Here is a 12,675-nt window from a genome sequence, read left to right as displayed (position 1 = left end):
CCAGGATTTTAATGACCTTAAATTAAGTTTTAAGGTCTTGCCCATTGAATGATCACACCGCTTTGTACTTATTTATACAAACAAAAGACTTGCTTCCATAACTATACTTGCTACTTACCTGCACATATTACCATAAGTTGGAACCAAGTGAATCCGTGGAGATGTAATGGCTTTCTTATTCTAGAAATAGCTTTGGGAGTGTCCATGGTTGTATCCTTGTATATCGTAGTCGGCCGTGCATTCTGTGTCGGCGACGAGGTCGGTTAGGTTGGGTGTGGCCTACAAGTGACCTCATCCGCAACCCACCTCGGATGAGTGATGACCGATGCATGGACTAGCTACCAATCTAATGGCTCACTCTGTTTGACTTTAGGCTCGTTGGCTTCACAATCCCTTTCCCTCGTCTACCGCTGTTGCCGCCTCTAATGTCCTCCAACACCACTTCCATTTGTCGGTGAGCAAGACGTTTTAGTGAGCCTTTTCGGTGGCCCACTAGCTACATCATGGAGTGCCCAACCAACTGCTCTTGCTCTAACGGTCTCTTCTGTTTAAAGGATTTTTAAAGGGAAAATGGAGAAATTGAATTGTTTTCTCTGAAAATCCTGTAAAATTCCTGGGATCTGAAGAAACCCTAAAGGTATGCTTGATTTAGGCTAGCCACATCCTGAAGAAATTCATTCTTATCTCTTCTCAACGTATTGAGCTCGGAGCCCAAATTGAGTTTTACTAGAAGAACAAATTGGACCCACAGCATAAATATTTATTATGTCGAAGGAAAACCACATTTATCCAGACGTGTGTTCTTATTACGCCCACTTGGAATTGAGTTGGGGGCGGTCTGTCAGATCCGTAGCTTGTCCACATGTCGGACTATAGATGAGGTAGCTTGCACCCTAGCTATACAATTTCCTTTTTAACATTTTTGGACATGGCTATGGGGTTGATGGGGCTAAAGTTTTTAGCCCCATGTCACATCGGATGTTTGGACACTAATTTAAAGTATTAAACATAGATTAATAAAAAAACTAATTTCATAAATGAGTTGTAATCCACGAGACGAATTTATAAGCCTAATTAATCCATAATTAGAACATATTTACTGTAGCATCATATAGGCTAATCGTGGATTAATTAGGCTCAATAAATTCGTCTCGCGAATTAGCCCAAGATTATAAATGGGTTTTATTAATAGTCAACGTTTACTATTAATAATAAGCGTCCAAACATTCGATGGGACAAGGGACTAAAAATAAGTCCCTTGTCCTAAATACCACCTATATATCCCAACCCTCAGAGGTATACCAGCAAGAACATGTAAGATGTGTATTTTTTTTACGCCGCTTGTCAGGAACAAATAATAATGGGTATTGTTATGGTATCTTTGGTAAGAAGGCTAGTAGTGTAATAAAATTTAAATCTAACCATATATTTTTATAAGTATATTAAATATTTTATTTGAAACTTTAATAAGATATACTTAGCAATTTATCTATTTTAATATGAAATATTATACACAAATTTATTACAATATTATATATTTTAGTTCTAATTTTACCCTTATAATATAAGAATCAAATCCGTTTAACCTAGAGTAAGAATAGAGTAACTTACAAACATCCATTATATAGGTCGCCGAGGATAAAATTCAAGGAGTGACCACTTTCAGTCTTTCATCACTATCATCAGTACGAGCGCAAAACCAGCGCGGCATTCAATTTGAGCAAGAGAGAAATTGCTGGCACCTGAGTACACTAGTACACCACTCCAGTACACTAGCTAGCAGAAAACAACTCAAATTATTCCACGTAGCTACGTGACGATAATGTCTACAACTCTACGCTCTACAGTGCCCCCCACAACCATGAGTAGCTAGCTTGTTATCCTAGTCCGACGTTATGGGCCTGAGAGCAGGTCCCATAGCATGTTATAAACCAGATATAAGCATATTTTATTGAGATAAGAGAAGAGAGAGGAGAAAATTGGGCTACTAATTTGTAGCCAGCTACACGCGGACTCCAAGACAAAATATATGTATGACATGTGAGACCATGTATTGATGTTTTATAGTTAACTATTGTATGAATTGACTATTAAATTAACTATAGATAAATTGGAGCTAGCAGTTGGCTAAGAAAAAGCATGAGATAGATGAGCCGGAGCCGTTCGTCCACAAGATGCAGGGAGGATAGGTCGTGTCAGGTGCAGTCCTCGCGTCGCCGTCAGTCATCAGTAGTGGCCGGGAGCTAGCCAGAACCATTGTTGCACCTGTACAGCTGAGAGAGCTCGACTCGTCGTGTTTCGGTCTTTCCCCTGTAAAGGCACTGCTCCCTCCGTCCAAAAGAATAACTTTTTGGTTTTTATATCGAATATTTAATCATCGATCTTATTAAAAAACTTTTAAATAATTTTAAGAAAATTAGTCACATATAAAATATTATTCATATTTTATCGTCTAATAAAAATAAAATTATTAATTGTAAAATTTTTTAAATAAAACGAAAAATTAAACATTGTAACTAACATCTGAAAAATTGATTTGTTTCAGGACATTCTTAGCCAGGGCCATGGATAGGCAGCTAGCCAGCCTATGAGGAAAGGAAAGGACCCACCAGCCCGCCACCCAAGCCCGGGCTGCCCGGCCGAATCCTACGAAAAATCCCATGGAAAGACGGACAAGTACAATAATGACTAATCAGCTTACTATAGCCAGTCCAAATCATCACAATCTAAGCTGAGGAAAGAGAAAAGAAGTGAGAGAAGGTAGTGGGCGGTCATGCAATCGACAGCTTAGCACGAGCAACAAGATGCATGCAGTAAGCATACAGTCGATGCAGTAGTCGATGCGGTCGATAAGCGAACGTTTTGTGGGGCCTTTTGCATCCCGTGCTCCATGTCTCTTTTCCCCATCTAAAAATCGCCAGGATGCCAAGCGTTGGCGGCAAATCCCCACTGCGCGGGAAGAAATCGCGCCAAAGCTTATCCTCAAAACACTGAATCCTCTTTTGCATACTCCAAATCCCCTCCTTGTGTCAATCTGCTCGTAGCATGGGTCGATCAAAACGAGAAGTTGCGCCGCCGCCTCAAGCCTTGCTGGGATCCTTCGCACCTGGTATGTGGTTGGCCACTCCACCGATGCAGGCTTCCTTTGCCATTGGTGCCTAGCGAGGTGCAGCGCCGCCGCAGCCAGCGCATGCAGCGTCGTCATATGCATACGACGCTAGTGCTTCTGCTCCTCACTTGGTCCAAATGAAGCAAGGTCTGGATCATAGTGCCATGGAGGATTCTTCGTCAGATCTACACGAGTGGTATGCCTTCGATTTTGTGTGGTGTCGCATTATTATTTTTCTTTTTGGCAAGTTGCAAGCACCTCAGCACTTACTGATTATTTGGTCGTTGCTTCCTTCTTGATTAGCAAACTAAACATTTTGACTAATTAAATTTGATTCTTGTCGTATTCTAATTCCCTCCCTGTAGATCTGACATGCTTTTAGCAATTTAGCACATCTCCTATTTTCTCAATATGTATATATGCTTTTAGGAATTTAGCACATCTCCTGCTATTTTCTCAATATGTATTTTAATTTCCCCATATTGATCTGATATGTTTTTATCAATTTTTTGTTAGCAAGAACTACGCATAGATATAGACTGAATATCAATAACTATTACTACATAGGTTAGTGACCAATCAAATTAACATACAGATACATAAGAGCTTTTTTTTGCAACAGAATTATTTGACGATAGGTTACTGTATGTATAGATTAAGAATAAAAATTGTGGAAAGCATGATATATGGCAATAATTTGGCATCTTTGCCTATTTTGCAGTGGTACGGACGTGCATCCACCTGGTGGTTTCTTAAGTTATTTTCAGGATCCATCAAATTTACAGAACTATCAACCTTCTATACCATCTAATTACTATCCTGCTCAACGAGCAGCACCAGGAGGAGGTGAAGAAACCGTCACTGTCAGGACTGAGAAGCAATTGTTCTACCTTCTGAAGTATCTACTGGTGGTAACATGTGCTTCAGTGATGTGCTGCGTAGGAAAGCCGCAATACATGCTCGTGAACCACATTGTCAACTTAAAAAGGACTTAGTTGAACATATTTGGCAAAAGTTTGGTCATATCCATCACACTTAGTTAGGGTAGGATATTAAACATCTTGACTTCACATTTTTATTTACAGCAATGGGCATATTCACTTATCAGTTCATTCATTTCTTTCAGGGGCATGGCAAACTTTGATGCTAGCTATTTGGTGATTTCTCCTATATGGTTATGGAGGTATATATCTACAAACAGTCTAAAGAACGAGATAATCAAACACTCTTAATATTTTTTCTTGTTTCTGCTAAGTATAGTATACTTTCCTAATAGCTACGTCTTAGTTCTGCTTTCCAGTTTATGTACTACAGTTGTTCTATGATGATTAGGCTTTCATTTTCTATGCACATAATATTGTTTCGATTTTACAGGTATCGGAGATGCTCAGTTTGGCAGCTTATTTTCGCACTGTTGCAGCAAGGAAAGCTACTTATGAAATGGTTTTTAGTCATCCACCGTTGGCATCAAAGTTAACTTGTTTTCTCATTGTCTAGTATAAGTGTTTTTACTGTATGGGTCACTGTAATGGCGTCATTTCTGGTATCAATCGTTGATGTACGGATCGCTGCAATGGACTGAGTTATTTTGTCAAACTATGGACTAGTTTATGTCAATCTTATTTTGTTAACCTAAATTATTCTCAAAGTTGATTGCTCGGTAATTACTATCATGGAAATGAATTGTGAGAATATTAGACATGTTGTTCATAATTTTTTCTGTCACGGGATGGTCGTTGGATTTGTTTGTTTATAGCAGTCTCTAACTGACCAGCTCACACCACAAATGGTTACAACGGGTCTGTTTGGTAGAGCTCTAGCTCCTAACTCTAAACTCCAACTTCAGTGGGATTACAAAGGGTCTGTTTGGTAGAGCTGTAGCTCCGAACTCTAAACTCCAACTTCAGTGAGAGCTAGCTCTACTAGGAGCTAAAGGTGGTCTGAAAGTGTTTGGCTAGCTTAGCTCAGCTCCAGAGTGTTTGGCTAGCTTGCTCAGCTTCAGAAATTCTGAAAGAGAGAATATATAGGGGGTAGATAGACAATGTTATCCTTGTGTTTTTTCACTTGACTTTATGTAGGATTAAATATGTACTTTTCTATCAAAATTTCAGCACAACGGCTTATTCTAAAATAATTTTAACATGTTTAGTCATTTTAAAATATTTTAAAAAATTAGTACTTGAATAAATTGATACTCAAGTTATCGCATGACATACATTTAATAATATAAATGTCTAGTAATAATAACTAGAGCATTGTCATTCTCCATATATATGTTTGGTGTACTACAACCATAATAATATATTGTTATTCTCCCATGATTTTATCAAACAATCAAGCAATCAATCCCTAAAAAAATTAACCAAACTTGAGGAGAAAAATTAACCAAAGTTGAGCAATAAATCCCCAGCAAGCAATCAAACCTTAGCAGCCAGAGAGTCTTTCAAGCTCTCTCCAAATACCCATGATAGAGATCTAAAGGAGTAAAATTACATTAAGGGTGTAATTGAACTAAAGGCAAAAATAATTACAGAGAGCCCTCCAAACCTTGAAACCGGCTGGCATTTAGGACTTTATGGTTCTAATAATCCTTGTGCTTCAACACTAACGAAACACACAATATTTTTTAGGACCTTGTGACATACAAGGGTGGTAAAGAACAGCAACATCAGAGGCTCAAAAAGAAGACACAATATTTTTTTCTTCTCTTTTGGTTTAAACATAGCACATCATTAGCACTAGTACTCTCTCACAAGTCTCTCATACATTGGTTTCAGTGATAATGCATGAACTTTCAGTCATATACAAAAACCAAGACATGTATTTTCATGTGCTAAATCTGAATCAAAGTGATTTGCTAGGATTTGGGGATACCTTGCGTACAGATCTGGAGAAATACTTGCACACCGCTGCTCTCACCGTGGTCCAAACCTTGCTGTCACCGTGTTAGGTCCACACTGCAAGCCGTCATCGCTGTCGCCTGCACACCGAAAGTTGTCGTCGCCGTCGCCTCCACACCGAGCAAGCAGCTCCATTGTCGTGCGCCGAGAGGAGAAGGGAGGGAGCAGCTCTACCGCCGTGCGCCGAGAGGAGGACAGAGGGAGGGAGCAGCTCTGCCGCCGGTGCTGTCGCAGTCGTTGCGGCGCGCCGTCCCAATCGTCGCCGCCTCGCTTGTCTCCCCTCTCTCTGTGATACGACGAGTGGATGGGAAATGCCCGTACCGATTCGACTGGATAGGGGTAGTGCGATGGTATTTTCCTGTAATTTCAGTGAAAGGGGATGGGTGGCGCTATAATTATTTTCAGAGTGGAGCTGTGGAGCACGTTTTAGCTGCTCCATCTCGTTGGTACAAAACGCTGGAGCGATTCTCCCAGCTCCGCTCCAACTTTTGGTGAATCTAAACCGTTTGGCACAACTCCAGCTCTAGCTAAGTTGGAGTTGGGAGCTGGAGCCGTGCCAAACAGGGCCAAATATGATGTTTACGGGTGATCCTATATAAACTCCACGGTTATCTTTTAAGCATTAAATGCATCATGCATAGGAGATGGCATAGAGACAACCTATATTATCTTATTGTAAGGCTTATTTTTAAGCTGGCTCTACATGACGTGGAGATTACTAATAGCTAGCTGTTTACTTTGTTATTGCACTTGCCCTTAATTCCCTCCCAACTCCCACGCATCTATACCGATCCGGTGTCTTTTGCCGTTTAGAGAGAAGGCGCATTTGAGTGTGCTTAAAAACTGGAAAAATGTTGTGCAACAAAATGCTGTGGCATGATTGTTCACCACTGTTTGAGGCTTTGATCCGATGGACACCAACCAAATGCTGTACTCTCAAGCTAGTGAGCAGTAACTGCTCGATCGTAGTGGTAGCGATTTCGCAGGCGATCAGCGAGTGAGCTCCGGGCGAGTCGCGACGCGCTGCGCAGCAGGAGTAACAGTAGTAGTACAACGTAAGCGTGAGCAGCAGACTCTCCCCCCTCTGCAACCCACTGTGCCATCGACGCGTCGCCGTCGTTTCGGCAAATGTCACGCGTACTACCATCTCAGCCGTGCTCCCCACCATCCCTGCAGCGAAGCAAGCAGGAGTCAGATCGATCACGCACGCGGCTCCTGACATGCAACAGGGTTAGAGCAAGGCTATAAATATAGCAAACAAGTTAACTATAAGAATCTTTATAGTTTTTTCAATCTATTTATATAGTAGTTAGCTCTTTATCATTAATACAAGATCCACATGTCTCCTTTATAAAGTATATTATTCTTATGTCCAAACTAGGTATAAGCTTATAACCCGTTTCTTCTCTTCTCCTCCCTCTCTTTTATATAAACATTTCGCTGGCATATAGCCTGTTATTATACTTGAGCTCTTACACCATCTTATCCATTTCCCACACCACCACCGCCACCCCCTCCCTCATCCTCATCTTAGGCCTGGTTTAGATTGTAATTTTTTTTGCAAAAACATCACATAAAGTTTTTAGACACATATTTGAAGTATTAAACGTAGTCTAATTATAAAACAAATTTCAGATTCTATACTGGTTAATGATGTTCTAATTAGGCTCAAAAGATTCGTATCACGATTTCCCCCATAACTATGTAATTAGTTTTAATATCTATATATATTTAATACTTTATTTAGATGTCTAAAAATTCGATGTGATATTTTTGGGAAAATTTTTTAGAACTAAACAGGACCTTACTCCTCCTGCCATCATTAAAACAGTAAAAAATACCGTGTGCGTCCCTGGGCGCGCTCCATAGTCCATACACTACAGCGGCGAACCTTTCCTTATTCTCGCAACGCCTCGGTAACGGGCAGCGCCTGCTCCGCGCCGCGGTTGCGAGTTCGGGAAGGAGGAAGAGGAGGAGGAGGAGTAGGAGGAACCTGAGGAAGGATTGATCGGCTAAAATGGGGAGGGGGCGCAGCGAGATAAAGAGGATAGAGAACCCCACGCAGCGGCAGTCGACGTTCTACAAGCGCAGGGACGGCCTGTTCAAGAAGGCCAGGGAGCTCGCCGTGCTCTGCGACGCCGACCTCCTCCTCCTCCTCTTCTCCGCCTCCGGCAAGCTCTACCACTTCCTCTCCCCGACCGTCCCGTCGTAAGCTGGACCGTTTCGTCGTCAATTATGTGTATATACGCTGCCTGCTTGGAGATTAGTTAATCGTCGTCTGCCTCTTGTTTCTTGCTGCAGCGTAAAGGAGTTTGTCGAGAGGTACGAGGCCACGACGCACACCAAGGTTTGGGCAGATATCAGGCAGGTACGTACGTACGCACGCACGCACGCAACAACCGCAGCAATCGGTCGTATGATTGTATTCAGCGATTTCTCTTGCTTGGCACCGCGCGCGCGTGAATGCAGGAGCGGCGGGCCGAGCTGGAGAAGGTGGGCAACATGTGCGACCTCTTGGAGAAGCAGCTGAGGTAAGCAAGCAAGCAAGCAGCTCAGGCGATCTCCAGACGCGGCGCCGGCCGGTTTCTTGGCGCGGTGTACGTTGGTGTGCGTTCCCGGCCCGATTCACTCATTCACACGAGCTGACGCGAGGCGTGCTTGAATTTTGGCAGGTTCATGACGGTGGACGACGGCGAGCAGTACACGGTGCCGTCGCTGGAGGCGCTGGAGCACAACCTGGAGGCGGCCATGCGCAAGGTGCGCTGCGAGAAGGACCGCAAGATCGGAGGCGAGATCAGCTACCTTCAGAACATTGTGCGTTTTTTTTTTTCCTTTAACACGTCGCAGTCGCACTACTGATACGTTCCATATGTGAGCCGTCAGGATAGTTTCATAGATGGGATCGTGTGGCCGTGAGTTTGACATCGCTAATATACATGCGGTTTTCGATTATCTGCGTGCAGATTAGGGGGCGGCAAGAGGAGCGTTACGGACTGTGCGACAAGGTGAAGAACATAATCCTTCTGGTTACTGTGCAGCAAACTTTCACGAATTATTTTCGTTTGGTAGTTACATTTATTGTGCAGCAAACTTTCATAAATGATACTTTATAAAGTGTTTATGGTTTTCCGTAAGACTCATTTTTTTTCTTTTGTTTATATTTATAATCCAAAATTTAAATTTTTAGCATTAATTTTAAAGTTGATTTTGAAGTTTTTTATCATCGTTTATTTTTATATTGTTTGTAGATCACTAAGATTATGCATATATAAGTTTTATTCATGAATTATTTTCGTTTGTAAATATGCTGATAGTGGAAAAAATCGAGGGTGTTGGTAAAAATGACGATTAGTCAAAGCACTTGAACTAGTGCCTTATTTGCCAAGTATTTGCAAACGGAATGAGTATTCGTATTCTCTAGTCGTACTCGCGTTATTTTCTGGTAGCTTGCAGTTATTATCATCATCATTTTGCTTCTAAATGATCAAAAAGAGAACTTCGGCGTATGTATAGGTAACTGTTGACAGATGCTAGACAAAAAAAAAAAACTGCAACAAAAATGAATGGTAATGGTATTTAGGTGCGTATATTGAACCAACATCTGAGGAAAAAAGGCATTGAACTAATCAAGCTCAATTAAGTTTGAGATACATAGCAATTCTTTGGTATTTTTGGTCCCTTTAGTTCTGACTTAAGATTTTAATTCGTCTCTGCATTAGTCATCAAACTAAGCGAACGCCTACAAGCAATCGTTAGCTGAGAAATCATTGGTTTATTCTATTTGACAGAACATGAAGCATAACTTTTCCTCCAAAAATAAAAGGGCAGAACAGCAATCCTTAAACCATGGTTGTTTTATCTTACAGCATTTTTTCCCTTCTCTTGCTGGGCCTGTATATCTCATTCTTTTCAGACTATAAGATATACTGTGCAGTATAAAGATAGACCCAAGTAATAGCACTATAGAAGCCACAATCAGAGGAAGCGTGCATGCGCTACTCATGGTAGTACATACATACACGGGCAGTAGACTGAAGCTAGACAAGAGCAGTGCTCCATTACAAGGTACAAGAGACAAGTATGCATACCTAGAACATGTAGACTCTTTCATGGAACCCCTTTATACCATGGAAGTGGAACAGCTTTCAATTCGTGAAAGCAACTGCATCAACCTTAGCTCATGGAGCCTACCTAGGCACTATACAGTGAGCAGCTAGTAGCCTACTATTGGGTTACATGGGTAGAGAAAAAGACCAAAACTTTTGTTTGATTTTTGAAAGTCGCCTTTTTGTTTCTTTCTTTCTGATATTTTGATTACTCATTCAATATTTGCATATTGCTCTGGTAATTTCCTGCACAGATTGCTCATGCACAGACCCTGAAAGATGTGGAATGTGGATCAACCTCACTAAGCAATGGGCTGGACCTTAAACTTGGTTAGTCATTCGAATGAATCGCACCTGGTTATGTATGAATTGAATTGGTGATCTGACTGTATCTTGCAAATGCATGGTGTTATGCAGGCTTCAACTAGGAACAGATGGAACGTAGGTTTCAACTAGGAAAAGATGTAATCTTGAGCTTCAGATATTCTGCGTTGTTGCTGTTTAGAGCTCTAGTGTCATACTGTCATATTATGGAAGATTATGTTGGAAATTTTCGGGTTGTAAGAAAGCACTACCTAATTCTAGAAGCGTTTGAAATAGGTTTTATACTTTGTCTCTGAAGGAATTTCCTGTATGTCATGTATTAGGCAGCAACATCATCTGAAACTACTGAACTATTCTCTTCCTCTAAATTGTTTTCACTTGAGATTTGAGAACCAAAAAAAGAGCATAGACGATTGAAGAAAAAAAAGAGAGAGGTAGAGACAGATCTCAGCAACAAATTTCTCACTTCCAACGGACTCCAAACTTAAGAATAAACAAACGCCTCAGTATTTAGGAATAATTAAGCAAGCAAAACAATAGCGGCGAAACAGAGGAGCTCAGTAAGAACGTAGCGATAGAGATTAACAATCACATCTCAGAGATCATACTCAAATCTCATCATTGCTCCAAAATCTTTGTGAATCAATCTGATAGAACGGCGAACCACGCCAAGAAATCAAATCGTGAGAGAGCAACGAAATAAAAGAAAAAATCGAGTCAGAGAGCGGGGAAAAGAAGCGTGGAGGCTGCGGGATGCTCTAAGGGTTTCCTAGGTCGCCCCAGGGCTTTTAAGAGCCGGCTCCCTACCGATGGCGGCGTGAAAACCCTAGGCTGGTGAAGGGATGACCGTCTGATCAACCATTGATGGACAAGATCTCATATCCGCGCACCAAGCCTTTACTAGGCCAGGCCCATATTTAATAGCAAAATTTGGGCCTTTATGGCCCAAAAACAAAAAGTTCACCCGTTGCCAGATGCTCATCGTTGCATACCATGCTATAAGTTGTTGTTAGTTATTCTGATCGTATATTAATTATGAGATGCTATGGATCTACATTATTTCAATAATAAGAGCCAGTCGATTGCCCCACACACAGTTATGTATGAAGCTAAATAATTCATGAAAAGTTAAATTTAATATAGAACTATTAATTTTTATTTCTATAAATGTCACTATATGCAAAAGTATATTTGAATTCATATACAATTCTTATGTACAACTCTGAGCTTATACCTTATCCTTTTTACATTGTAAGAAGTTTCGTCACTTGATTCATATAGTTGCTAATGAATTCGGAGACGTATACAATATATATTCATTGATCCATGTATATATCTTGGTAACTCGGGGTCAAAAAATCTTACAATATGTAATAAGGAGGCTATTTCTATAATTTGGATTATATATATAACACTTTGATTCTATTTCTATGGTGTTGGATTTCATATACAACCCTTTTAACTTCTAGGCTACCCGATTTTTCTAAATATAATTCTATTTTTGTATATTTGATTTATACTGTTATAATCTAGATCTGTCATAATATTATGATTAAGATTATATTTGGATTTTATCTATAACTTTTACCTTCTATTTCTATATAGTTTGAATTTCATATACAACTCTTACGGTAGTTTTATAGGCTTCAATTTTATATATAAACACTCTCAATTTTTATTCAGTAGGTATAGTTGTATTTTATATATGACTATACCAATCAATGTATACCGCTAATCTAGACCCATCACGATCTAATGGTTAAGATCATTTTTATCGATTAATATAGTAATTTATAGGTGTCAGATATACAATGTATTTGGACTATAGTACTGGATTTCTAACACATCTTGTAGTCTCTTTATATTAGGATTCCTAGAGTTTTTAAATAAGACCCGCAATATTTTCGTATTAGGGTTATTAGATTCCCGTTTATATATATTTTGCAAGCTGTACATGAAGAATGAGATAACCCGTTGTATTGCTTTACATTGTAATCATCTTCTCACAGCGGTTATTGCTAGTCGACACCCATGATTTTACCCATGATTTTTTTTTTCTATAGGGGTTTCTACGTTAATTTATTTATGTGTCTCTGCTACGCGTCTAACTCTCCTAGCACTAGCCTCCAAATAAAACGTGATTCCGCCTTTTCGACTTTGGAACCTCTATTATAAGATAGGAGTAATAGATAGATTTATGTTTAACCGTTAATACATTCTGACCTTGTTATTTGCA

At 40.2% G+C, this 12,675-nt stretch overlaps 1 protein-coding gene and 1 long non-coding RNA gene across 3 annotated transcripts; both read left to right on the top strand.

Moving 5' to 3' along the window:
- The first annotated feature begins 2,753 nt into the window (after nucleotides 1-2,753).
- Nucleotides 2,754-4,779, top strand: LOC107304832. 2 transcript variants are annotated; one of them, XR_001550901.1, is made up of 5 exons: nucleotides 2,754-3,305; nucleotides 3,831-3,832; nucleotides 3,944-4,153; nucleotides 4,236-4,292; nucleotides 4,484-4,779. It is a non-coding gene; the product is annotated as an uncharacterized LOC107304832 (long non-coding RNA). The 2 variants fall into 2 exon arrangements; XR_001550899.1 differs by having other exon boundaries at nucleotides 3,831-4,153.
- Nucleotides 4,780-7,812: 3,033 nt separating this feature from the next.
- Nucleotides 7,813-10,881, top strand: LOC102721318 (MADS-box transcription factor 32). The gene is made up of 7 exons (XM_006644586.3): nucleotides 7,813-8,217; nucleotides 8,311-8,377; nucleotides 8,479-8,540; nucleotides 8,682-8,823; nucleotides 8,973-9,014; nucleotides 10,370-10,445; nucleotides 10,533-10,881. The coding sequence occupies exons 1-7, from the start codon at nucleotides 8,027-8,029 to the stop codon at nucleotides 10,541-10,543; spliced, it is 591 nt and encodes a 196-aa protein (XP_006644649.1). The 5' UTR covers nucleotides 7,813-8,026; the 3' UTR covers nucleotides 10,544-10,881.
- The last annotated feature ends 1,794 nt before the right edge of the window (nucleotides 10,882-12,675 follow it).

The sequence above is a fragment of the Oryza brachyantha genome, chromosome 1, assembly GCF_000231095.2.
Source record: "Oryza brachyantha chromosome 1, ObraRS2, whole genome shotgun sequence".
Classification (NCBI taxonomy): domain Eukaryota; kingdom Viridiplantae; phylum Streptophyta; class Magnoliopsida; order Poales; family Poaceae; genus Oryza; species Oryza brachyantha.
Note: the sequence above shows the minus strand (reverse complement) of the source record. Positions and strands in the feature narration are given on the sequence as shown.